General features: G+C 36.9%; 1 protein-coding gene across 2 annotated transcripts in view; it reads right to left on the bottom strand.

Moving 5' to 3' along the window:
• CHD7 (chromodomain helicase DNA binding protein 7) overlaps positions 1-26,910 on the bottom strand; it is a 92,439-nt gene that overhangs the window by 27,262 nt on the left and 38,267 nt on the right. For both annotated transcript variants that reach the window (XM_009995538.1, XM_009995539.1), the window contains exons 3-13: positions 24,931-25,069; positions 21,465-21,602; positions 20,350-20,415; positions 15,458-15,513; positions 13,945-14,059; positions 12,159-12,242; positions 11,076-11,213; positions 10,858-10,979; positions 10,144-10,387; positions 3,666-3,842; positions 2,259-2,402 (exon numbers count right to left, since the gene is read on the bottom strand). In XM_009995538.1, the coding sequence (XP_009993840.1) occupies positions 2,259-2,402; positions 3,666-3,842; positions 10,144-10,387; positions 10,858-10,979; positions 11,076-11,213; positions 12,159-12,242; positions 13,945-14,059; positions 15,458-15,513; positions 20,350-20,415; positions 21,465-21,602; positions 24,931-25,069 (1,423 nt within the window). The remainder of the gene's footprint in view (positions 1-2,258; positions 2,403-3,665; positions 3,843-10,143; positions 10,388-10,857; positions 10,980-11,075; positions 11,214-12,158; positions 12,243-13,944; positions 14,060-15,457; positions 15,514-20,349; positions 20,416-21,464; positions 21,603-24,930; positions 25,070-26,910) is intronic.

The following is a 26,910-nucleotide window of genomic DNA, read 5'->3' as shown; positions in this document are numbered from 1 at the left end:
TGATTAAACTGCAAGGGTTCAATTTTTTTTTTTCATTTCCTTAATTCTAAAATCTGTTTCCTGCTTCAGATCACAAGTAGAGAGCATTTGTTTAAAAAAATCTTTTACTCAGTGACGCACAGATGGAGTTCTTCTTGTTCACCCAGTGAGATACACACTTCTCAAGTCAATTTTTAATGTGCATCAGTTTCTTTAGCAAATCTTATTAAACAGAATTCACTCAGAACTACCCTTCTACACAAGGATAGAATTGCATGCCAGTCATGCAAAGCTAATCCTAAGTAAGCACAGCTATATAAGCAAATCTGACTATAAGATCAAGTTTTGCAGTTAACTTCTAACCACTAAACACAGTGTTACACAGCATTTGATGGTATTTTCTCCTCATATATCTGCTTCCAATTATTTTCTTATTTCCTTAGTTCTGACATCCACTGAAGCAGAAAACTACTTAGGCCTGGTCTCAAAATGAAAATATTTTATTTCTGTACATTTTTAACACACTGATAATTTCAGTGTCTCCAGCTTTTCTAGCATTTATTTTAAGGGACATCCTAGTCAGCAGGGAAGGGCAGGGGAGGGGTACCATCCATTTTCCTCAAAAAAAATCAGCCAGACGAAGTTTTTGTGAAGTCTGCCTTATACATTCCATACAGAAACTGGCATTTAGGCTGTATCGCATTGAAATGCAAACTAGCTCAGTGTTGGAGAGCTGATAATTTACCCCCAAATCAGTAATCATCATCTGATGTAGAACTGCATAGCAAAACATGAACAAAAGGCACAACCCCCCCCTCCAAAAAAAAACCCAACAAAAACACCTCCACAAACAAAAAAACCCACAAAACATGGAACTGGATTGCAAGGCATAGAGGAGAAAACCTAAGTCATTATAATGTAATTTCTCCCATCACTTGAAAGATAAATCAGATTCAAAACATCCAATGGTGTGTGAGCAGAGATGGCCCCTCTTTCAAAATATGCTGGCCCAAGCAATCCAGGCTCCAATCCTGCTCATGGCTGATGACATTATTTCAGTAATATGTCCAGGTACGGCTTCAAAAATTTCCAGTTCTGTTCTATTTACATTTTGAGCTGGCCAGACAAAAGCTATGTTGAGAGTTGGGATGTATCAAGTCCAGCTCCGACACTGTATTAACAAGACTACATGGCTTCTGGACCAGAGCTGGCTCACTTCCAATCAGGTCAGAGTCCAGCCTGGCTTGCATGTAACTGCCTGTAAAATATGTACATATCCTGATTCCCTCAGGACATACTACGGTTTCTCCTGGAGGTAAGAGGCTGAGGGAGAGTTATTTTTTAGACTACTATCTGTCAAAGAGCTACTCTCAAAGAAAGGTAGTCAAATGTTACTGCAAAGTTAGAAATAACTGAAATTAAATTTTCATACAAAACTAACAAAATTGCACACTAAAATGAACTCAATTGTGAGGTCAGACTATCACAGGGTGCAAAGGGCCAAATTAAAGTGCCTAAATTAAGATTCGTATTTCATGTTACCTCAAAAGTTAAGGGGATTTCACTGTTATCTATTGAGTCTTTAAAACATTTTTATAGATATAAGAAGAAATCAGAGTTTTATATACGATAATTAAAAGCTTTTACATTGTGGATCTAAAATTTGCTGCATTTAGAGTCTTTTATTCTGCACTGACTTAGGCATTTCTTTTATAGGACAGCTTGAGAAATCTGTTTCTGAATCAGTAAAAAAAAAAATCTCCCTCCATTTGGTTGCCAGTTGCTAAACTGTATTTCAATATGTTCCTGTTTGCACAGAAGTCATTGATAAAACTCTTAGATGTTAACTCCAGAGAAGTTAGGAGAGGACAGTCCCCTCACTCTGATACTGATACTAGGGGAAGAATGTCAACTGACAAGTTGATTCTCTTAGCACGAACAAGCAATTCTGGAAGTATTTTCATGCAGCAACTGTTACAACACACCTCACTCTCACTTTTAAATATCACATTTTAACAAGAGGAAGATCTCCCTGTTTCTGCATGACCATGGACAATGGATTTAAACAAAAGAAGTAATAAGGTAAAATGATCTTTGGTCAAAAGCAAAAACAAATTAACAAAATTGAAACAAACAAACAAAAAGGTACAAAACTACTGTGGTCTTCCAAAAATGTGAATAGGCATTACTTGTAAATACAAGTAATGAGTTTGAGGTATAAGAAAATGGATAAATTCACAATATCTATATAGAAAAGTAAGTGTGCAGGAGAAGTTTACCTGTTCTTCAGTTTTCAGATCACCAAATTCTTGCATGAATGTGGTTTCTGATGGGAAGCGACCTGGTTCCAAGAAGTGAAGCAAGCTAAATAGCTCTTCTACTGTATTTTGCAAAGGGGTTCCAGTAAGCAGCACTTTATGTTCCTGAAAGGTTAAGAAATAGTTGCCTAGGAATCCATCTAAATTAATTTTCAATGGATAAATACACAAAATTATTTTTTTTTCCCCAGCTGTATTTCTCATCTTCACTTCCTCTCCCCTCCCCCAGCTATTTATATATAGCTCTTTTCAAGACATTTCTAACTAGTAATCTGGCCTTCCTTAAGCCATAGCTCAGATAAATGCTTCACTACTTAAGTACCTTCAAAAGTCATCCAGATACAAGAGATTTTACTGATCCACAATGTCCCAGCCCTTTCACAAATACATTTAACTTTAATTGGCAAAATAACAGCTGAATTTATCCCACCACTTCCAGTATAAATCCACTGATTTACTACACCACAGATGGATCTCAGTGCATGAATCTCTTCAGGACAGGTGTAAATTTCTAGCATAGAAAACCTGAAAGACAGTCCTACTTTCCATCTACACACAACAGAGCATGATACTGGTAGACAGAGGAAGAAAAATTGCATATTGCTTTAGAGGAGGAGCCCAGAGAGCTTAAGCAATTAGCCGAACGTTGAACAGCGTAGTAGTAGAACCAGAACTGAAGAGGTCAAGTGTCTCCATTTATAGCCACACCTATAAGCTCAGCCTTTCTCTAATAGCAACCATAATACAGAAAATAAATGGTATACAGTATTTTTTATAAACTTTCATTTGTTAAGCCCTAAGATTCCTTTAAGAGAAGCACTGTTTAAGAGAGAAAAAGAAACCAGAAGTAACCAACAGGTTACCAGTGTTTGTGTAAGCTAATATTTTTATCTCTTTATTCCTATCAAAAAGAGGTTTCCTCTCAGATTTTTAAAGAATCTTTTAATTCATTCAAGAATTTAATCTTTTAAATTGTAAATACCTTTAAAAAGCACCACCTTATTTTTCTCTGTGTGAGAAATATACACGTTTTGAGTACACAATTAAATACACATTTATCTAAGTATCAGAAAATAACTCACTTGCCTTCCTTAGCCAGCCTGGAAGAACATATCTATGGCCACACAACAAATTAACATTAGAGCTCATACTAATGCAGAGAAGTTTAACTCTCACACCCATATTTGGCCTTCTGATTGTATTATACTCTAAAATAAATGTCTATGTGAAGAAGTGACTATGGAGCAAGTCACATGAAGAGAGAGAAAAGAATTAAGTAAATTATCTTGACTCTCTTAACAGAATCCACATAATTCTAGGAATAATAAAAATACGTAAGATGCAAATGTAAGAGATATACACACTGACCAGGTCCATCATCTTGAGTCCTTCCAAAAGCTTACAGTTCCTGTTTTTCAGCCTGTGGGCCTCATCAATGACCACGCAACGCCATGGAATGTTACGCAGCTCTGGGCAGTCGGTTAAGATCATTTCAAATGTAGTGATAATGGCATGGAATTTATAGGACCCCTTTATCACACGACCCTAAAAAGAACAGCAAAAGTTAAACTCCCTGCCAAAGAAAGGAAGTACATCTGTTTCACCTTCAAAATTCACTCTTTAAAAATACAAAACAATATAATGGGAAAGATATTTTAAGTAAACAAAGTCATACTTGCTGACTCAATAAGGGAATACTAATGTTTAAGTTTACTGCTGGCTTCACATTAGCTATGTTTCCAACCTTGTAAAAAGGCACATAGAATCATGACATACACATTAAAAATATGTTATGTAAGTATTCAAGTTGTAATTCATATGAATTGTACTAAAGCCTTGCAGTATTATGTACTGCAATATTCAAATAAGGATTTCAGACTTTGTGAAGAGAATTTTCTTTTTACTTTTAAAATGGGATTGTTCTCCCAAACAATCCAAATAACCCAGAAGTACATTAAGGGTTTCAGCTTTATGACTATTAGAATATTTTGCTCTCAATAAACAGTAATTTTTTTCTTAGTGGACACTGAATATCCAAAACATCATTCTCACTCTAGTAAAAATGAAAAGAAGCAAATCTGCAAATCTCTGAACTCTCAAATTGAGAATGTGTGTCTCTGCATACTTTGCCTTGATATTCTTGTAAATTTGTGTTAAGGGAAGTTCAGTAAGATGGTGTACTTGATGTCTGGTTCTGTATTCACAGTTTATAAGCTTAGTTGAAGGTCTTATTTTCAGGGCTGATACTAAGGGCTGATTAAAAAAAACAAACAAACAAAAAACAAACAAACCATGAATAAACTTCACTCAAAATACTGAGATGAACATCTGCCTGACATCACACTATATTTATTTCCAATCCCGCTCAAAGAAAAACATCATTTGGTATCTGCAGTGGCACTGGGTCTGCACAGGAACTGTTTCTCTAAGCATGGGTCTCACACAAGTTCAAAGTCATTCTCCTTTTTCATAGCAGAAGTATGCCATGGGTTTTACACTGAATACATTTCAAAAGGAACAGGTATTTCACAGTAAGGTGACCATTTCTGCTTTCCAAAATGTGCAAGTCTGAATCTTTCTGTAAGTGACCTGTGTAGAACCCTCTTGAAACTGGGGAGCAGAACTAGCTACTGACTCAGTAAAATGACTGGAAACCTGATATCCTGAACTCAGCATTGAATCTGCCTATGCACATCACGAGTACTCAACAGTGTTTTCTCATGGCCTAGTCCAGAAACAGTTACGTTCTTAAGAGGAAAAAGAGCCATTACCTAACAAACAGCAGATGAAGATACACTAAGTGGGTGTCGCGAGCAGATGCTGTCATAGAGGCTGTCAGGATGCTTCTGCAACTTCCCCCCCCAAATTTGGAGGGGTTTTTTAATGAACCCAAGGGCACACATGGAGCTCACCTCTCACAGAGGAACGGCCACTGTGGGACCGTATTTTAGAGCAGAGATTAGAATACCACCCTCACCACAAATCGTTACTGAGATCAATATTTACTTAACGAACGTATAACTTGTTGCCCGTCCTTCCTGCCTTGTATCACATCTTTTGTTTTGCTTTCATTTGTCCTTGAGCAGCAGGCCTTTGCTGACTTAAAAGGCATTTTGTTTAGACTTATGTGGGGAAGAAGAACTGTTTCCCAGAGAGGGCATCTTAAAAAGCCAGCAAATTGAAATGCTGTCACAGATATAACTGTGAAGATCGGAGAAAGCAGCCCAGGAGATTCTTTCCAAGTCATGGGAAACACTTCCATGAGCAAACTCATGACATCATGACTCACAGAATGGCTAGGGTTGAAAGGTACCTTAAAGATCATCTAGTTCCAAGCCCCCTGCATGGGCAGGGACACCTGCTGGATCAGGTTACTCAAGGCCCCATCAAACCCGGTCCTGAAGACCTCCAGGGAAGGGGCATCCACAACTCCCCAGGCAACATGTTCCAGCATCTCACCATCCTCACAGGAAAGAACTTTTTCCTAAGGTCCAACCTGAATCTCCCCTCTTTAAGCTTCAAACCATTGCCCCTTGTCCTCGTCACTACACAACTGTGTAAAAAGCCCTACCCCAGCTTTCTCGCAGGCCCCCTTCAGATACTGGAAAGTTGCTATAAGGTCATCATGGAACCTCCTCCTCTTTAAGCTGAACAACCCCACCTTCCTCAGCCTATCTTGATAGGGGAGGTGCTCCAGCCCTCTGATCATCTTCGTGGCTGTTATTACAAGCATTGCTCTTCACAAAAGGTAAGTACATAAAGCAGCACATCCAGTTGAAGCAAAAATCATAATAGGGACCCTTAAATATTTATTTAGATTTGTATAAATCTCACATTAGAATATGCACAGCTGTCTTGCCACAAGAGCTCACACTATTTGAAAGACAGTCAAATGCTGTAGGGAAGAACATGGGAGTAAATGAAGCAGAAAGTTCCAAAAGCACTCCAAGAGCTTTACAAGGTAAATCATGCTCTTTTTCAACAGTTTCAAGCCTCCAACACTTGGAGAACTATGGGAAAGAATCCTAGCTAATTCTATTGATGTCATATTTAGAAATTTAAATATAAGAACTACCAGGAAAGAGATCTATAGCATTGTTGCAGGTGAATTCTTAAGCAACTAGGAATCAACTTCTGTTACAGTGTGTCATCCAAATGAAGTTCTCTGATGTTGGAATTTCAAATCCAATTAGATACAAATATGAAAGTTGGGTTATGCTTTGGGGCATTATCTCTAGCCGATATAAATTGAGAAAATCAATTAGATTTGTGTAAGAAGTGTACTTCTAAAAAATGCACATTCTTAAAGATTATGATGGTCCTTAGGCCTACCAACCTCAGACTCCACTTTGACAAACAAGAGAACAGATGTAAGAAATGTGCACGTTACAAAATTACAGACAGAAGGCATCTGGAAAACTAAGTCCTAGCCATTTTATAAAATGCAATTGGATATCATCTTTGGTGAAAGATGGGAGTCCTTATTGGTGAAATACTGCCCTTACACTGCTGCACGCTAACCATTCTTTGCAGAAATCTGAGGTAATCCTATGCTGATGACACGTTCATAGCTCAGTAGCTTCTCAGCAAGGAAGAAAACCATGCAGGCAAGGAAGTACTTTCTTAAGCCAACACTCACTAAGTCCAAAAGGAATGAAACAGGTAAGCCACAAAACATCCTGAACAGTAAGAGCATTATTTTGAGATAAATCAATCAAGGACATGATATTCTGTTTCTGTAGGTAAGATGGTTTCTTTTTTTAGTCCTCATTACACTGCAACGTAAATTTTCCTCACAAACCTGTCAAGCCTTTTGCAGGGCTCTGTGATAAATTTTATTTGCCATAGATAGTTTTCCTGGTTTTGCAATGGAACCCTTTCTCAGAGGTAGAATAATACAGGAAAGCAACTGGTTTATTTGGTAGTCCAACGCAGAAGGACTTTTCACCTATACTACTCAAGAACACCAAAACAGGCTTCCCCTACATGACCCTCACAAACAAGGCAGGAATGGATTTTAGGGGAATGTCTCTGACAGCATTGTGGCCTTGGTGTTGAAGTCACAACACTGCTGAGAAGTATTTTGTTATCAACTACTCTCTGGGTTTCCTCATCTACTTGATTCTGGTTACTGGTGTTCACTCTATGTTGTCTCCTACTACTGCTCTTCAAAGCTACTCAAGACTCCCTTAATGTTCTACTGTCTTTCTGAGAAACAGCTCAGCTTGAGAGATCTCTCTTCATGTTAAGACCTGAAAAGCCAAAGATGCCAAAGCTTGGGTTGACATGTTTGGCAAGGGGACTAGAAATAGTGCTGCCAAAACCTGCCTTCTTTCTCTCCCTTCTCATCCCCCGTTGTATGCTCACTGATGGTGCTTCAGAGGATGCCAGACAGAATGCTACATGGGGATCCTTTTTGTCAGAACATGAAGAGATTTCTTCCCTGTAATTCCATTTTTACCATGCGTTTCACATGTTCATGCTGACACAGGCTCACAAAGAATGAAACACTGAAGGTGATTCAAGACACAACTAACCTAGCTGCCACCAAAAGGATGAGTTCACTCAATTTCTCCTTTCTTTCCTCCTTTCTACACAACCATGGCAATTGTCCAACTCTCCTCTTAAGCCAGTTCAGGAAATAAAGCCAGTAGAAAATGATTAATTTTCTGTGCCATGAGTGCTTTGTCTTTCCTTGCTACAGGGTCAAATGACTGCCATGGTCATTGCAAGAGTTTAAGAATAAGGCAAGGGAGGAGAGGGAGAGAAACTTTCTGCAGATCTTGCTCTAGACCCTTTTAGTTGCCTTTAGATCAAAAAAAATTGTATTGCCAAAATAACATCAAGAATCTGTATAGTAAGTGGGATTTTTCTGATGACATTCCCTCAGGTTTCATGCTATGTAACTGCTGCATCCTAAGGTGAAGAACATACTGAGAACAAACACAATTTAAATAACAAACAGGATTTTTAAACACAAGAAACACTTCAGTAGAATCAGTATTTACACTGTTTAAGCCCAAAATTTTAAACTTTATATAAAATATCTATCTCTGATGAGAAATAATTTTAAAACCAGAAGTACAAATAAATTCCAGTTTATTTGTATATTATAAATCTAGATAAGAAGCTAAAGGTGATTATTATTTTAAGGAATACAAGATATTAAACCTCAACGTAATAACTGTTACTCAACAAATCAACTTGTTTAACAACAGCATGTATGATTTTGATTGAAAGTTTCAAACTACTATAAATTATTACATGTTTTTCTACTATATTTAAGTATGTTATTCTATTTCTGTTTGCTCTAATGACATATCAAGTTCTGCCACAGTCATCACCTTCAAAATAGTTTTTACTTAGTTCTTTCCCTGTAAAAGCATATTTTCTACCTTGCAATAACCCTCACAGCTTTGCACTAAGGACTCAGCTTTTCAACACTCAGGGAACAGGAAGTGAGAACTAGGCAGAACTGGAGTACCCACTACATTACTTACAAACAGGAGAATACTGTAACTTTTCTACTCTTTAATAAAGAATTATTTCCTCCCACATACTCAAGCTATACACTATCCATTTTAACCAGTTTCACCTTATGAACTTAGGTTTAACTGGTTGTGTGTTAAATGATCTGCCTTCCCAGAACCAAGCTCTCCTACTGTAAGAGTCAATTCCATTCCTTGCCCACAGATATCCCTGTATTTAGCTATTCTGAGTATTGCTAGCTTGGATCCCATTTATTAAGTTATACAGCTTATTCCGTATCCATGAACTGCTTTCATTATTTACCACTCTCCCAACCTCTGTCATTTGAAAACTTCCTCAGTAATGATTTTATGTTTTCTTTCAGGTCATTCATAAAAGTGTTATATAGCTCATGGACACGAACCAATCCCTGAAGAACTATGCTGGAAATTCAAATAATTTCTCATTTACAGTTACATCAAGAAATATCAGTTAGCCAGTTTTAAATCCACTTAATGTGTGCCATATTGATTTTATATCATTCTAGTTTATTAATCAAAATATCCAGTGGCATAAAATCAAATGCTTTACAGAAAATCTAAATACATGAATCCACCACTATCACTTCTTTAAGCTCAGCTGGAAATAATACTCCACAATGTATCACATCAGGTTGAACTTACATGCTTGTTTCCTCACGAGAGAAAGATTATGATATTATTATTTTGCAGTGACAATTCAACGTATGCACATGATTTTTCCACAATCCAATTATGCTGAGAAAAACCATGCATTTAAGCGTAGAGATCTGTTTCTATTCATAACTTCAGTTTTCCAAATAATTTTCTGTTTCTGCCTCCAATCTTTTCTGTACCTGCTTTGCTTCTTTCACAAGAACTACTCAACATGAGTGCAGTAGCACAGATTCAAAATAGATCTGACATAAAATTTGATAAAGAAGCATCGACAAGCTTAATTTCTGCAAGCTGGTCTTTTCCTGGAATGGTAGGCAAGGACTGATTTTTAAGCTTAGTTCCAATTAAAGTAGTTTCTCCATAAAGAACCTTTTCTGCCAGCTGTCCTCAGGAACGCAAAATAATGAAAAGCTTACATGAAAAACTGAAACCTTGATCAAGAGTTGCACCACTCTGATAACTCTTGCTCCCCTCTATTTCCAGCTGATCTCTCGGCTACTATTAAAAAGCACTCTGTTAATACATATGCCTTCATTATTAGCTAAAACCTACCACCTCAGTACTAAAAGTCTAACTGATACTTAAAATAATTAATAAGAATTAAAGCATATACAAAAAATAAAAATTAAAAAAAAGGGGTTGGGGGGTGGGGTGTGTGGTTTGGCATAATGAAGAGCTTTTACCTGTGGATCTTTGAAATACATTTCATACAACTGAATGGTCCGCCGGCTTGCTTGACTCCCATGATACACAACCACATTCAACTCTGTCCAGGTGCGGAACTCCCTTTCCCAGTTGGGAATTGTGGACAACGGTGCAATAACCAAGAAAGGACCATGGATTCCTTTCAAATATATCTCATAGAGAAACGTAATAGACTGGATAGTCTTTCCCAACCCCATCTCATCTGCTAAAATGCAGTTTCGTCTGAAAACAATAATAAAAACAGTCTGCATAATGTACTCTGAACTTAAAAAAAAGACAACCAGTAAGGAGCTAAAGTGAATAATCCAGAAATTTCTGGACTGGCAAGTTTACACTGAAAAGACATCGTAATCTTCCTATATTTTAATTAAATGTAATGATTTGTGATGCAATAAGCATGTGTATATATACATGTAATGTACCTTTTACATTCTCAAGAGGAGGAAGGGGCAGCAGGGGTATGCATGAAAACTTACATACAAAAACATTTCTCACAAAAATGTATTGAAAATATTAATGAATCATGTGACGTGTTATCCACCCAAAATTTGTATAAGATCCCACAGCAAAGAATGAGACATGTAAACAATTCTAAAACTTCACTTCAGAATGACTTTCGAAGGTTATTATTTCAAATAAACTATAAAAGCTTTTCCAAAGCAGGATTCAGCAGTAAGCAATATTTTACGTACGTGTTGTACCAATTGAAAAGAAGCCAGTTTACTCCCTCCAACTGGTATTCCCTGAGTTTGTTATTGTTTTTATACTCCCTGGAACTCTCTGATTTCTTCCAGTCATCGGCAGGAGGTCGCTCCTGTTTCAAATACAGCAAATCCCATTAGTGGTTTCTGAAAGACCACATTACTTTACTATTTTCAAATAAAATCGTCTATACGGAGCCAATTCTTACCACACGCTCCATTTCTGGCTCCCTAGACATCAGTTTCTCAAATTCTTCAATCTTAGCTGGGTCGATGTCTTGTTTGAGCTCCCAAGTACTGTCTTCGTAAGGAAGTGAACACCATTTCACCAGATAATGCGTTACAGGCTTTGTTAAGACAAAAAAAAAAAAAAGATTACACCACAATTTAAGAATGAAAGTGTAACCATTTTTATAGGAGATCTGCAAACTAGACACAATTAAAAAAGCTTTACTAGACCTGAATGTCTGAATCAGCCAAAAGGAAAAGTAAACAACTGGCTGACACCTTGACAACCTAACGAAGTAAGATTAGAACATGGCCAATGCAGGCTTACTACCAAAAGGAGCACAATGCTGTGTTCAAAAACACTAAGGTTAAACTAAAATTTACATGTAAAACAGTATTATTTTCCCAACTGTTACAATTTCTATTTACTACATACTGAAACAGTCAGTTGGGTTTTGTTGGTTTTTTTTGTCAGTGTTATCAAAGACTTCCCAGCAGGCAACTCAAACACCACCATTTACTGACAGAGCAATATGGAAACACTGATACTGTCAGTGAAGCCTTCTATTCTCCCAGGACCAAAATGGCATCTCCTGGAAGACGAAGTGATCTTGTTCTGCAGAACAAGTCAATAAAGGCAAAGAAACAGTGAATCCGGGACCTCTTCTGCAACAGATAGTCCAAATAATGTCTAAACTTTTATGACATTTAGCTAAGATTCTTGCAATATTCATTTAAATTCTATGATTACCTGCAGAGACATCACATTTCTATAGCATTAAGTACCACCTTAGATCTACGTATCAGGTGTTTTTTGTTGCTGGGTTATTTTTTTTGTTGCTGTTCTGTACTTTTTCAAATATATTTATAAATATAAGTTTTGAATTCTCACTTAAACTGCTTAAGGGAAACTGCTATATTAGCCAACTTTTTTTCAAATACGTTCCTATTTTCTACATACATATATGCCGGTAGCTTCTGAAATGTATCATGCAATCACATTTCTAAACAATGAATTCTAACCACAAGTCTCTATGACTACAAAAACACAAAGTTTTGTTTACCTCTCCATTATCATCTGTGCTACGTGAAAAATCCATGATTCTATCAACTTCCACATAATCTGGATTGAAAAGCTCATCATCAATCTGTTTAAGGAGAGACGTAAAAATATAAAAGATATCTCTATTAGCCCTTCCTGAGAGGAAAAATTACTATATATTTCACCAGGCAGTAATATTTTGGGTCACGGTGACACAGAATTTATATTTGGCAAATTTCAACATGTTAATTGAAATGCTACAATTCAGCAAGATCATTCCCCGTGAGGGAATCAGACTTCTCAGACTTTGTTAACTGGGCCTCTTAATTACTGTGTGAAACCTTTTACTGTGAGAGAATGTTTAAGAATATTTTAAATGAAGTGTGAAATTACAATTCACTAATGAGCAATCGAAAAGGCTTATGGCATGCAATGCATTTAGCATTCTTGAAAACTACAGATTGCAATAAAGAAGTTAGAGCCTTGTACACTAAGTGCCTTTGGATTATTTTAACTACAGGAACTGCTTAACTGCTTTATAAGAAAGATTCAAATATTATGATGTCAAAAACAGAGAAAAAGCACTGTATGCATACACAGATTCCCAAAACCAAACAACCAAAAAAAAAACAAACACAATTTGTGTTTTCTTATGCCTTCAACAACTTCCAGGATTCTCTTGCACAGTAAAGTGTTGTGTTTCTTTTCATACTTTTAAAATCCCCTCCAGTAGAAAAGGCAAGACAAAAGGACTAAAGTCTATGTATATTTTTATAGCTTTTTCTAAAACAATAACAAATTCCAATTATTTACAATCACTCGTGACCCACTCGGAAACAGATTTTAAAATAATAAATTAAAAGAAGCAATTCCAGGCATCTTCACTTAGACCAGACGTTAAATTTTACAATGTTGCCGTTTAATAACATGATATACTATAGTGACTCTTATTTTCCTGTATTTATCAACTTTATTAAAAAGTGAAATATCAGGAGTCTTGAAAGTTTGTTTAATTTAATTCCTTAGGCATTAGTATTATATGATGCAGCTAATTCTTTCTAGTTGCTACCCTATTTTATAATAATCTCAAAGCATCTTTGGATGCTCTGACAGAACTCAAAGATGCTCTTATACTCTCCTAGAAGCACAAAACATCAATTCCTCCTCCCCCAAAATCCTGCAAATTTTATCAAAACATGACCATGAGATGCACTTAATAAGAAGCCCATAGTGATATTCTTCAAGTTTTCAATTTGCAACAGGTTTTGTTTAGCTTGAACCATACATAAAATTAAAGAAATACAGTAACACACAAACCTGCTTTTTACTCAAAAGACAGCATTTTACTGCAAGGTAAGCTTTCAGAGACACAAATCAGCAGATCTGGTCTTTTATTGACAGGACCCCTGCCACACTACTGCTTATGGCTCTAAGTGAAATTAAATTGATGATAAAAAGCTTAGAATCCCTAGTGAGCAGCAGTCCATAACACAGAAAAATGTGATGCATTTTTCTGGCACAATCAGCTCCTGAGAAAGAGACCACGTACTGATTCCCTGAGCTAACCACTCACTCCAAGAAAAAAAAACCTACAGTAAAAAGTATACAGTCAGGACAGATCACTAGAGTTTCATAAACTTGTGAGACTTGGATCAAGCACAGTTATACTTTACACCAGAATAAATGCTACTGATATACCACACAGTTGTTAAAAAATCTTCTGTGTGTGCATACAGAACAAGAATTCATAAGAATACCCCTTAAATACCTAAAAGAAAGAAAGAAAGAAAGAAAGAAAGAAATCATACCTCTGAAAGGAATTTGTTCTGGCCCTGTTTTGCCTTAAACCGCTTAATCTTCTGCTGAATTCTCTTGTCTTTGTCCAGCTCTTCCACAGATGCCCACTGACAGTGAAGGTACGAACTAGAAGATGAAACAAAATCTTACTCAAAACTGTTCCCATTACGTACTCTTTCTTATGAATCCCACTAGTATAGCTAGATCTTTCCAGCACATGTAGTGCCATGCTTGGAAAACTGGACACCATCTTCTTCATTATACAAGTTATTAAAAAATTGTCTTTACTGGAAGTAATTACACTCAGTAATGAAGAAACTAGTCAGTAAATAAACAAGAACTCCTGCTCAAAATTTAAATACATAACCCATTCATTTAGTGTTTGGCACAAAGCTAAGATATTTTTTATTGGAGATACTTAAAACATAATTATTATACAATAAATTTCTCATAAATGTCACAATTTAATACCATTCTAGAAAAAAATGTTTTTTAGAAGTTAATAAAAATATGCAAATATCTCAAATACTAACATGCTACACGCTTTTTTTTGTGAGAACAGCATTTTAATTAGAAGTTGCATGAGTCAGCTAAGTTTTAACACTGATAGAAAAGAAAACCTTGTAAATGCAGTTACATGGTAATAATTCATCTTCAAGAAAACACAAAGTAAGGAACAGTATCTCTGCCAAATGACTAGTCTCACTTTATAAATTTAGAGTCTGTCAAAAGTTAATTGCTAAGAAGTCTAAGACATGAATAGTTAATACAAAAATTACATGCCAGTGTAATAAAACTAAACAAAGTATAATTAAGCTATTTAATATCATGCAATAATCAATATAGTGCAAAAGGTACAACAGTGACAGTACATTTAAAGTGAACTATCTGCACTTAGCTGCAAGAAAGTCAGATTAAGTGAATTTCCCTCTTAGATGGAAAATTTGTTGAAATTAAACAAGATATGCTATTTTTCTAAAAGAAAAACAAGTTTATCCAGCTGTAAAGAATCTTACTTAAAATACTGATTGCATTGCAGTTTCGGAGCTCAGAAGTGAACGAACACACTGGTCTCACCACTATCGCATCCCTCTTATGCTGGAATACTGGATTTGTTATCTTAGATATTTTGTTGTAACACAAATCTTGTTTTTAAACAACACAAAGGGTTATTTTTTACTGGTTTGCAGACATGTAGCTCTACGGTTGCAGTCAGATCTACGCAGCGACATAGGTACATGCCCATGAATCTGCATGCATAACGAGCCTTAGGTACCGTTTTTAATAGCAGCACAATTTTATCTATAGACTTCACTTTGGAGAGAACATAAACTGAGACATTATCAAACCCACTACCACCACTGCAAGGAAATACCCTATTTATTTGCCATTGTTTTGGATTAAACGTTAGAAATTATTAACATTGGACGTTAACAGTTATATGATTTTCAAAACCAATTTTTAAAACCTATTTGGATATTACATGAACTGAAAGATAGTATACAAACCTATAACTTTACTTACAAGTTTTTGTACTTCACATAGAACTCCTCTATTTCTACCTCCTCTCCATTCTCCATCTAGAAGAAAAGAATTGTTGAAAAGTGAATCAAACCCCTAAACTGCCCAATTTAATTAATTTTTTAAAGTAACCAAAATACCTAATACAGTCCCCACACAGAGACAAGCGGAGGGATAGGAAAGTGTGTGGGGGGGAGGACATGGGTGAGGAGTTTCCTCCAGCAGCTTACCCAAGAACATACTGCACTGCTTACTACAACTTCCAAGACATGAATCATTTGAACTCCTCCCTAACCACATGCAGCTTCATTCACAACCTCACCCCAAATCTGGCTTTCTGCCAAACCCACAGTGTTAAGTAGAAGCCAAGTGTACCATTTTCTCAGGCAGCAGCCAATTAGCAACTGCACTCCTGAATGCCATATGTATTATTTTTGGCTGGCTCATGGCAACTTTACATTGTGGGTTTTGTAATGTTTTAAAAAAGAGTTTTAAAGGGGGTTTATTCCTCCATATAGTTAATAACTCCAAACAAGAAGCCATATAAAACTAAACCTTATACCTCTGCTAGAATTTTAGTGCATCAGTGTTCATGGCTTTAGTTTTACTCAATGGTGCAATTAAATTCACTCAGGCAAGATGTCTCACATACAGAGCAGCCAAATTAAATTAACACCCAAAACCTACATTTAAAGGAAGGTTAAAATTGTGATATAAACCAGCAAAACCAAGGGCATTGAGTGCAAAGGGTTGAGACTACCCTTAACTCATCCCTAGTGCCGAAGTACTGCATAACATATGGTATGTAATACTTTGTTGAATTCCTCCTGAACCAGCCATAGGACAAACTAAGGACAGAACAGAATTCAGCTTATGTCACAACATTAACAGTTTGTGTTTACTAATGAACTTTGGAACAATTTTAAATAGCAGAGAATTTTCTGGTTTACATACTTCATCAGGGTCAACATCTGTATTGTATGTAGCACTAATCAGACAAAATTGTTGACCCCTGTATAACATCCTACATATTTTATACAGATATATATATATATAAAAGAGAGAAAAAAAATGTATTAAAGATAGACTACTCTGAAACTAGAGGATTAACTGTCATCTTCCAAATTGTCCCTCAAAAGAAAAGTTGCTGGCTAGAAACTACTTCCATAGCAGTACAATTAATGAACACCAGTAGCAGCTGCATTAAACTCTGTTCTAGCTCAGCAAAGTTAATGCATTCCTAATCCCTGATTTACCTAATATACTTTCTCTTCCAGACTGGCTAGGGATTTTATAATTTTAGTGTTTATATCACTCCAGTACACTCTGCTTGTGTTCCTTTCTAGAGAGGAGCAACACCAGCTTCCTGATTTTCCCTAAATAAATGAAAGAATATAAGGTATTTCTGGTGCTGCTACTTCATGTTCTTGAATCCACTGTTGAAGATTAAACTATTCCCTAACCCTAAAACACAGAGAAGAATCTTCTCTGTCACTCACAAATATACTGACAAAAGAAGGAATATGAAGACCATCAAGGTATTTAAACAAAAAAATTTTAAAGGGTGTATTTCTCAAGAAGATACTCATACACAGGTCAAAACCGTGTATTTTTTTTTAAAGTATTAAAAAATTGAGAACCCATTATCTGAATCTATTCACTACCCTGAGGCAAAATTGGTCTTTAAGAAGTCATCCCTAATTTCAAGACATTAACATTTTATTTTCTGAAATGTATTATGGCCAAGTCTCTTTGATTAGTTTTAAATTCGAATCCTTTGAGATACATCAATCTTACAATGACAACATGGTTAAATGCCTTTATATAAAGGTTCCACACTAGCCAATTTAACTCCCCTCAACATTTCAGCAGAGTGTATTTTCTGTCAACTGCTAACTTAATAACAATAATTTACAACGTAAATCGTTGTAAATCCTGTAATACTCATGACTAAAACATATTTTTATATTGTCTAATTGGTAATAACTGCTCTAAGTTATTATATGTTCTATGAGTGTGCATCAAAGATTCACCTAAATTTAAAAGTATTTTGGAAAAAATTGTTTTTAAAATCTTACTCTGGCATTCACTCCTATGGCCAAAAAAAAATAATAAAATAATCTAATCAAATTACAAACACCAGCATTCAAGTAGGGTTTAATAATACATCTGTTTAGGATACAGGAGACAGAAGCTCATGCCTCTGAGGTCACTGTGAGATCCCCCACTATACATACATTTACATTAACCAGGTAAAAAGGTGAGCTAGAACTTTTTTTCAGTATTCTCCCCAAAACTGATTACACAGACACCCTAAAATATCACATCAAAGACCTGGCCAACTAAGGACACTTCAAGTTATCATTGCCCAGGTGCAACTATAATTGACAATCTGATCCACAGTCTCTGCAGACAACTGAAGAAATAAATGATCCCCTCCTTCAGAGTACACAATCTTGCACTGCCATCGCCACAGAAGTGATTAGTATCTGCTAACGCAAAAGGTATTTGAGCAAGCCACTTGGATGTAGAGACACGCAAGAGCTTAAAAAACAACAAACCAACCACAAAAAGAAATACAAACGGCTAAAAAAACCAGCAGACAGAACACATTAGTAACAGAGGCAGAGCTACACATAAAAAAACTTCAATTGATGCAGAGCACTAGATCGTAAACTAGTCAGTTTGTGAGGGGATGTAGGCATTTGCACACAGTTCGTTTAGATCTAAATTCTCACCATATACTAGTAGGCAAAAAGAGAAATTCAGACATGTAACATACAGCTATAACATTCTACAAACTCCCTAACTTTCCACAATATGTGCTATTTGTGCTGAACAGCATATTAAGAACTAGCCATTCCTTTTTAAAGTTAAGGAACTGAATTCAAAAGGGACTGAAGCTTCCCAAGAGAGTAACTAGATAAATGAAAAGTCTCCACATACAAACTGAAAACATCAGGACCGTGATGGTTTGGAAAGAGACTCATTCATGTATTTAACACTTCCTGCAAGTATGCAACTGAATTAAAAATTCCATGTTAAGATCAACAAAGAAATACATGGTCGTTTAAACATGAACTAAAGCATTTTCTTTTATTCTGTAACATTTCAAAATGTTTTCAAGCATAGTGCTGCACTGTATTTTGTAACTCCAAAACTAGACTAAGGCTATTTTTCAGAAAACCAGCTTAATGTTATAATAAGAATACTGCTCCAAAAGCGTATTATCTCCTGTCCTTATGTGAATGCAACATCTTTGTTACAACCTAACGCACTGAAAGGTTTCCTAGTGAAGCCTTTCCTCATGTTTATTTTACACACTGGTCCTGATCGCAGCAATTTCACTTTGATTAGTAATCCAACAACCAGGGTTCTGATGACGTTAGTAAGAGTGTAAAAGACCTTTAATAAAAGCACGGTTGGATACTTCAGATGTTAAATATTAACATCCTGAAATCCTTTTTTATATTTTTTTTATTTTGGAGAGGAGGGCTGAGGAGAAGAGCAGGCAAGAGACACCCCTCAAACCTGCAAATACAATCCATAAAAAACATTAAAGAAGGAGCTCAAAATAGAGCTTGCCTCCAGCAGAGCTTGCAATCAAAGACATGAGGGCAGCAGACCAACCACTTCCCACAAGCTGCACAAAAATACACACTCCCCATGAGTAATCACACCTTTGTTTGCAAGGGAGAGGAAGAAGAGAAGAGTAATTGGTGAAAAACAGCTTAATGTAAAGACATTTTTGTAAAGACCACATTCTCCTCTCATACCTAGAAGACCATCAGGACAACTAATTACTGAGTCTATATTATAGGAAGTTCATCTGAAAAATAAGTCTATGGTTTCAAATACAAAATACAGCTCTGGACTTCAAAAAAAGCCCTAGAGATTTTGTGTTGCGGAAGCTGCTGAAATAGATCAAGTTCAGTCATAGCTAGTCATGACATTGCATGAATTTAGGTTTACAAAGCTGTTACTGATGTTATGACAGTAGGAAAATAAAAAACCACAACAAATCCCCCTCTCCAAAAACCAAAATGCCACACCATTAATGAAGGAAACTTTCACTCCTCCAATTTAAAAATTAACACTTTTAGGAAAAGAAATATTTCCGGTTAACTAAGATCAACATGAGTACCACATTAATCATATTAATCAGACAGTTTTCTGCCCAACTGCAGCACAAGTCAGAATTAGCTGCACAGAAGAGTCTATAAAATATTACAATGCCCTTTTAAGAACAAGTTCTTTTTTACTTTCTACTCAGAGTTTAATAGTTTGGAAGTGCAAAGGTCAATAAAGTTGTGAAGTACATTATAAGAATCTGTAAGCAAAGTAAGAACATAACTAACAACCAGGGCAGAATTAAAAGAGAACCATACTTTGCTAAAGAGAGTATTTCTTTCACCATCCTTGCATAGTGACAAGGAAGATATTAACCACTTGCATATGTAACATTCTTGATCACACATAGTTGTTTTAGCTGCTAAGCAAGACCACTATTAAAAGATGCAAAATTTCTGGGCAAGGATTTTTCTTTACTAGAAGAGGCAGAAACTTAGGATGCAGGAGAGCTTCCTCAAACTCCCATGAAACATCTTTCTGAAGTGAAGAACAGCATAGATTTTGTCCAGGTATGTCTATTGCCAAAAATAAATTCTCATCAAAGAAATGCAAGGAAAGATTGGAAGACTAAACAAGCAATCTGTTTGTGTATATATGTAACATCCACAAGCATGCTAAATACCACCTCAAGACACTTCTAGGCAATCTCCTCTATTCAATAAAACAGTTTTTTTATTTGGAATATCCAAGGTAATAGGAGCTTCAGCAGAAATATGACTAGCCTGTTCAAAAATACAGAGGAAAGCAGTTTGGTCTGTTTTTACCTTTTTCTTGACAAAACGGCTACTCATGATTTTCTCCACAACAGGACCTTCAGTATCAGCAGATTCCTACATCATAAACACCATACAAGAGTTAATGAGAATGCATCTTTGCTACTTAGACTTACTTCATTAGAAAAACTTCAAGTCATATTTTTTGCAACAGGAGCTTAATACAGAGGACTTTTCTCCCTAGCATAAAAACTGAAAGGATTCAAATAGATTTAATACCGTAATACAGGATTGAATAATACTTTCTCAAAGCATATTTTAAGAGCTAATGCAACTCTAACTCTCTCCCTAAGGCTGACATGCACAGACACAACCACATAGCAGTCTGCTTCTCTGTAAAATAACACACACTTTCAGCACCGTACAGCCTAAATATTAGAAGATGTTAAAAAACTCTAGCTGGCTGCTTAAGTGTCCACATGATAGCTATCAAAATTGCCTGTGTTTCCATATCACACTATTACATGAATTTGCTACTACAACTGCAAGCAAATCTACAAAATTCTCCTTCTGGTAAGATAATTAACAATGGACATCGCACACAGTATTTCACAGGGCTTAACAAATTGCCAAATGAAATACCAAAGAATACGTGTATATTCTCCAATAGGTCATCAGTTAGTTAAGTGAAGTAGTTCTTTGAAAAAGCACTACGAAACAATGAGATTGTTACAACAGTCATTCCTACATTATTACCCCTCATCTTATTCAAACTATTTTATCCATCATTTACATTGCACAGAGAATAAAGTGTACCCTGCTGGGTACTACAAGGCAGTAATTTCATAAAGGGGTTCTTATGGTGCCTATCAGCAGGGGACAAGCCTGAGTGGTTTATTAAAGTCAAAGAAGCCAGACTACTGAATTCACAGAAGTAAATTCAAGACTCCTAGCAGTCCAGTTTAGGTTTCTTTTAGGTAGAGACCATTAATTTCAAGAACTGTGTAAAATTACATATGAGTTAATATATTCTTTAAGAGGGTAAAAAGCTAACACCTTCTGACACACCATGCCAACAATGGGTGAAAATCATTCAGGAAAAGGGCCTGTATTTGAATTCTGACTGCTGCAGTTACAGCCAACTTTCCAGTCCATTCATATCTGACCTGTTGCTCTGACTGAGAAGTGTTTGAAGGAGAGTCTCTTCCGGCAGCATCACCATCATCGGCCTCCTCATCTGAAATCTTGAACTCCAGGTCTTCTGTATAACGCTTCCTCTTCACCTGCCTGCTAGAGCGCCGCTTCTAAATAGAAAGCATTGATACTTCTCATCAGAATCAGAACCGCTAGATTGCAGAGTAACTGAGAAAACATGAGCGCATGAGCAAACGTCATCATTTTTACAGCACCCTGATAGAAACAGCAGAATCCAGATACTACTATTCTGTTTTCACATCTGATTTCCCCCCCCCCCCCAAAAAAAAAAAAAAAAAAAAAAAAAAGACCGACCAACCAAAAAACCTCACTTCATGCTTGTTCTGAGTTGAAAAGTGGTTGGTTTGGGTTTTTTTAGCATTTCTAAAACCATATGTGGAGAACCGCTCATCTTCACCTCCCACTAAGACTAAATAAAAAAAAAAACAAACAACCCCTAGAAAATTAAAAAGCATAGCATATCTCAGAAAGCAATTACAATACAAGAAGGTGCACCTCTCAATTCACATCTATGACAAACTTTGACAGATGGTCAATGCAGGAACCAAACACCACCTTTCTGCAGCATGACCCACAGCGTTGCTAAGCAGTGACAACACACTCTCTTGCTCTCCCTATCCGCCCGGTTGTATCCAGATTATCTTGTAGAGGAAATACAATGAAATACGATTTCCTCACTCCACTGACCCAGCACTGTTCAGAAAGGCATCCTGCAGCACAGCATGGGAAAAGACTCCCAAGTACTAGAGAAGCATGAAAAACTTGAACCACGCCAATGTGAAAACATGGCTCATGTGTCGCCATACCCTCATCTCCAGAATGAGAGAAAGCTTCAGAGAAACTGCAAAAAACAATCTGTAAAATACACTTGCATGCATTTGACAGAATTTACAATTTGACACTCAGTGCCAGAGAGAATTTTTTGCAATAATAAAATTCCAATTCCCAGATAGTCTGCATCTGTTTGTATATTTTGAAGAGCTGAGAGGACAGGCTGCTGAAAGAAACTGTCAACTGAGCAAATATCTCAATGGACTGATGCATGTATTTTAAAAAAATTAATACCCATTGTTAACAAAATCCACCTTTATGAATTGATATACTACTGATTTTTACATCTTTCTCAGCTTATCACACATCTTCACTGGCACATGAAAATACTTATGTAGCTTCTTTAACAAATCTATGCACCTGCCTCAATCACTGCACACAAAGTCAAATATTTACTTTTAGATAGTTAATTATACTTTCAAAAACACAAGTATCTTCACAAAATTAGAAGATCTTTCCTTAACTGAAAACAAAACTTTTGAGCAGAGGTTAAGTTTACCTCACGCTTTTAAACAATGGTGATGTGGCTTCCACCTTCAACTTATGGGGGTAACAATATCCTTATACTTGAAAATGGAAACCACTTGGCAAATCATAGAACTATGGGCATCCTCATTTCCATAAACACTGGTGGGAAAATACCACTGAGCCAAAAGAAAATTTGTAAGTCTTACCCTAACTTGTAGCACCAAAAATCTCTTCTTCCATTTCCCTAACAGAAAGGAAGCCTAAAACATAATGGCAATCCTCAATTTTTTTTTTTATTGACTTGGTTAACTTGCTCTTTCCTCTAATATCCACATGAGGATTTGCACTTGTTATGCATTGTTGTCAGAAATGGTGCACACATTTACCTGCATCAGATTATCTTCTACTCATTAACTGACCTATAGGTGGGAGGGAGTAATTCGCTTGATAATAGAATTAAAAAAAAATAAATCTGTATTTCGACACACAAGAGTAAGTATTTTTCCTCTCTTACAGTAACAATGCATTAATTGTGTGCATTACTACATAATACCATTACAGAAGACTCAGTATTTAAGACTAGAAACACGACACTGCTTTAGACAACTGCATAGTATCAATCTCAGGAAAGGCAAAACAAGTTTATTAATTCTAGCTGTCCTAGGATACGTGGTTGTAACCCTTCCCTAAGTGTATGCATAGAAGTGTAGGCAAAGCATAACCTGCGCAGCTCAAGAAAGAATTAAGAAAATACAAATTACCTGAAAGACTGTATTACATGTAATTAAAGAGTAATGCAAATGCCGTAACCAAACGGAATATTTCAACTGTACAATTTACCACCCAGCGAGTTTCACAAACAGAAAGTTTTGGCCCTCTAAAGTGAAAACAAGCAAATCATGCATATATATGGAATACTAGACAGAATCATCTGCAAATTAACCCAAAAAATGTCATCACCCCACGTTTCTTCAGCATCTTTTGTCAGCACCATTAATGAGGATGAGAGAGGCTTGTGGCACAGTAGAGAAAATATTCTTCAAACATTTTAACCTTTAAATAGCATATCACAACCTTTCTAATTCAGAATACATGGCTGACATGAATCAGAAGTAACACTCTTTTCTGTTCCTACTTTTGACTAGAATACATTTGGTTGTTGACATTTCATTATACTCTACATCCTTCTGGAAAATAGTAAGAGGGAAGGCATAAACCAAGTCTGTGTTAGGACACCCGTTTGCCAGTCTTCTCTCCAGGCTGCTTTGACCATTCTCAAGTGATTGTCAGTCTTGACATCTCTCATAACTTGAAGCAACATATCCACAGCCTGATATGCAATAGATGAGTGCAATAGATTACTGCAATACGAGCCTGACTAATTAGGAGTCTCATACTTTCTTCATCACAATTTGCCTCTACTTCCTCAAAAAGAAATTATTTTATTGACCACTCTGACTACTGCCAGCAGAAGCAAGCTAGAAGCTGACCACTTCTTGACATGGCTAATGACAGAACACACAGAACTTAGCATACATGCTACTTCTACTTCCAGATTTTCTTTACAGGAACTAAAGTTCGGACAGAAAGGTGAGAAGTGTGCCATGGCCAAGAGAAATGATCAGTGTTAGCCAGTGTCTGGCAGTTCTGCAAAAGACCCTTCATCCATTAAAGCAGTACAGTTACAAGTTCCTGACATGACAGTTCAGACATTCTGCTTTATCACATCTTATTCTACACTTCAGAAAGCTTGTAAAGCCAATGCAAGAAGAAATACAAGGATTATAAGCCAGATTTCATAATAGTGTATTGAGTCTGCAGAACACAAAAGTTGGCACCATAATCAGAACAGTGATGAAAGAGAACATGTGAAAACTCAGCAGCACCATCCGCTTATCCGCAGGTAAAATACTGTAAAGCAATTTCACAATGAGGAATACTTGTTTGAGTAAAACAACCACCACAGTGATTTCCAGTTCTCATCTTCTTGGTATATCATTCTAAACAACATAGAAAACACCCACATGCGTGTATCTCTGTAACAAAGGTTGTGAGAACCAACATTTTACGCATCTAAATGGATAAAGGCTACATTGAACTTGAAAGATAGAGCATTACCTGAACACCTGGGTCATCTTCATCTTCAGGATGAGGTGATGGTAGTGGAGTTTTTTCCAAATCTGAGTTTTCAGAACCTTCCTTTCCCTTGTTAACCTTTTTCTTCACAGCACTAGTTTCTGAATCTTGTTTCTTGTTACTGAAAAACAGAGGTATTTTTAATCAATATTTGTGCAAAAATGTGACAAGTGCTTAATACAATAGTTAATCTATGAGATGCTTATTTTCAGTGACTTTGTTATTTTCAACTGCCTTCCTTATTAAATTAATTAAATAATAATTAAACATAACTGTACAATCAATGATGCATGGACAATCATATACATTTCCCATTCCTTCACAAGGGACACCTCAATTCTTTCCTTCAAGATCTTAAGATGGCAACACTGAACATATATTCAACAAGAAACTAAAAATGAGACTGGAAAGAAAGATCTGCTGTCTTCAAAACCTGTGCTTTCCAAAAGTGGTGTTTGGCAACCTGACCATATGTGAAGAGAGAGAGAATTACATGTGCACTTGTCTTGATATTAACTGTGCGGACCAAGTGACCCGAACCAGAAGAAGCATTACCAACACAAAGGACTGAATGATAAAATTATTTTGTTTTCTTCTACCATCCCTGCTACTTCCAAGCAGGAAAGATGGTTTTGCGTCAGCTGAAGGTACCCACACAGCCTCAAAATGCATGCAACCACATCTTGTTTGGGGGGGGGGGTGGAAATCACCCAGTTGGTAACTCAGCATCTATGTGATATTAGAAAGCTGTATCCACCAACAGCCAAGGAAGGTTTTGGAGTTTCTACTCCTCCTCCTTCCACATGAAAATGTTTGCCACCTGAGAGGCTGGGACCTCATCTCTCTCCAACTGCACTCAGAGGCGTGGAAATAGGTAAGGATGCACGTATCAAAATCCAACTTTTAATAACATCATCACCAAATCACACACTGAGAAGGTCTTCAGCATTGGGAGGGATGAAATGTTCAAATCACAACGAAGAGGAGTGGATGGTACGAGTTAGTAATTTTAAGCACACTTAGTCTTTGAGCCTCGTGTGGGCATCTGCTAGTCTTTTTTCCCCTCTGTGGTCAACCCCTCCCCCCCTCCCAGGCCTGTTACCAATTTGACAGGCTGGTTGTGGAAAGTTGCTGAGACATTTAAAAGCAGAGCAGAGTTACACAGAGGAACCCACCAAATGGTGAGGACAGGTTGCCAAACAGTATGACAGGTACTTTGATACATCTTCTGCACTCTCAACGTTTTAATTTCACATCCAGGATGCTTGCCTGGGGTTTGTTTTTCCTTCACAATCCCCAGCCATGTAACTTCTCAAAGAAACATCAGCTTTAAGCTTGTTCATTTTGATCAGCGTGCTGGCCTGCTGAAGGTGTTATTTCAGGGCTGTAATTTAAAACTCCAGAATAAAGTTACACGTCACTTTTGGAGTGTGACAACTCGGCTGTAGTTTTATCCTCTTTTGCAGCCTCTGTTAAAAGTAACGTTGACTGAACATTTGCAAGGAAAAAGACTGAGGTTTCCACAGAATCATAAAACTGGTTTTGGGCTGGAAGAGACCTTGAAATCACCTAGATCCAACCCCCCTGACATGTGCAGGGACACCTTTCGCTAAATCAAGTTGCTCGAAGTCTCATCCAACCTCACCTTGAAGACTTCAGGGATGGAGCATCCACAACTTCCCTGGGCAACCCCTTCCAGAGTCTCACCACCCTCACCCGGATCTCCCCTCTTCCAGCTTAAAACCATCACACCCCTCGTCCCATCCCAGGTCTCCCCCCAGAGCCTTGGGAATTCAACCTGGTGTTACAGACAAACCGCGGGGCAGCGACACCGCTTTCCTTTAAAACACAACAAAAACAACAAACAAGCAAACAAACACAAATCGAACCCAACGCCTCAAACTGCGGCAACTAAAGGAGAAACAACAATAAAAGGCCGAGGCCCCGGGGGGAGGGAGGGGG

Source organism: Chaetura pelagica, unplaced genomic scaffold (assembly GCF_000747805.2).
Source record: "Chaetura pelagica isolate M959 unplaced genomic scaffold, ChaPel_1.0 scaffold83, whole genome shotgun sequence".
Classification (NCBI taxonomy): domain Eukaryota; kingdom Metazoa; phylum Chordata; class Aves; order Apodiformes; family Apodidae; genus Chaetura; species Chaetura pelagica.
This window is presented reverse-complemented; position numbering and strand designations above follow the sequence as displayed.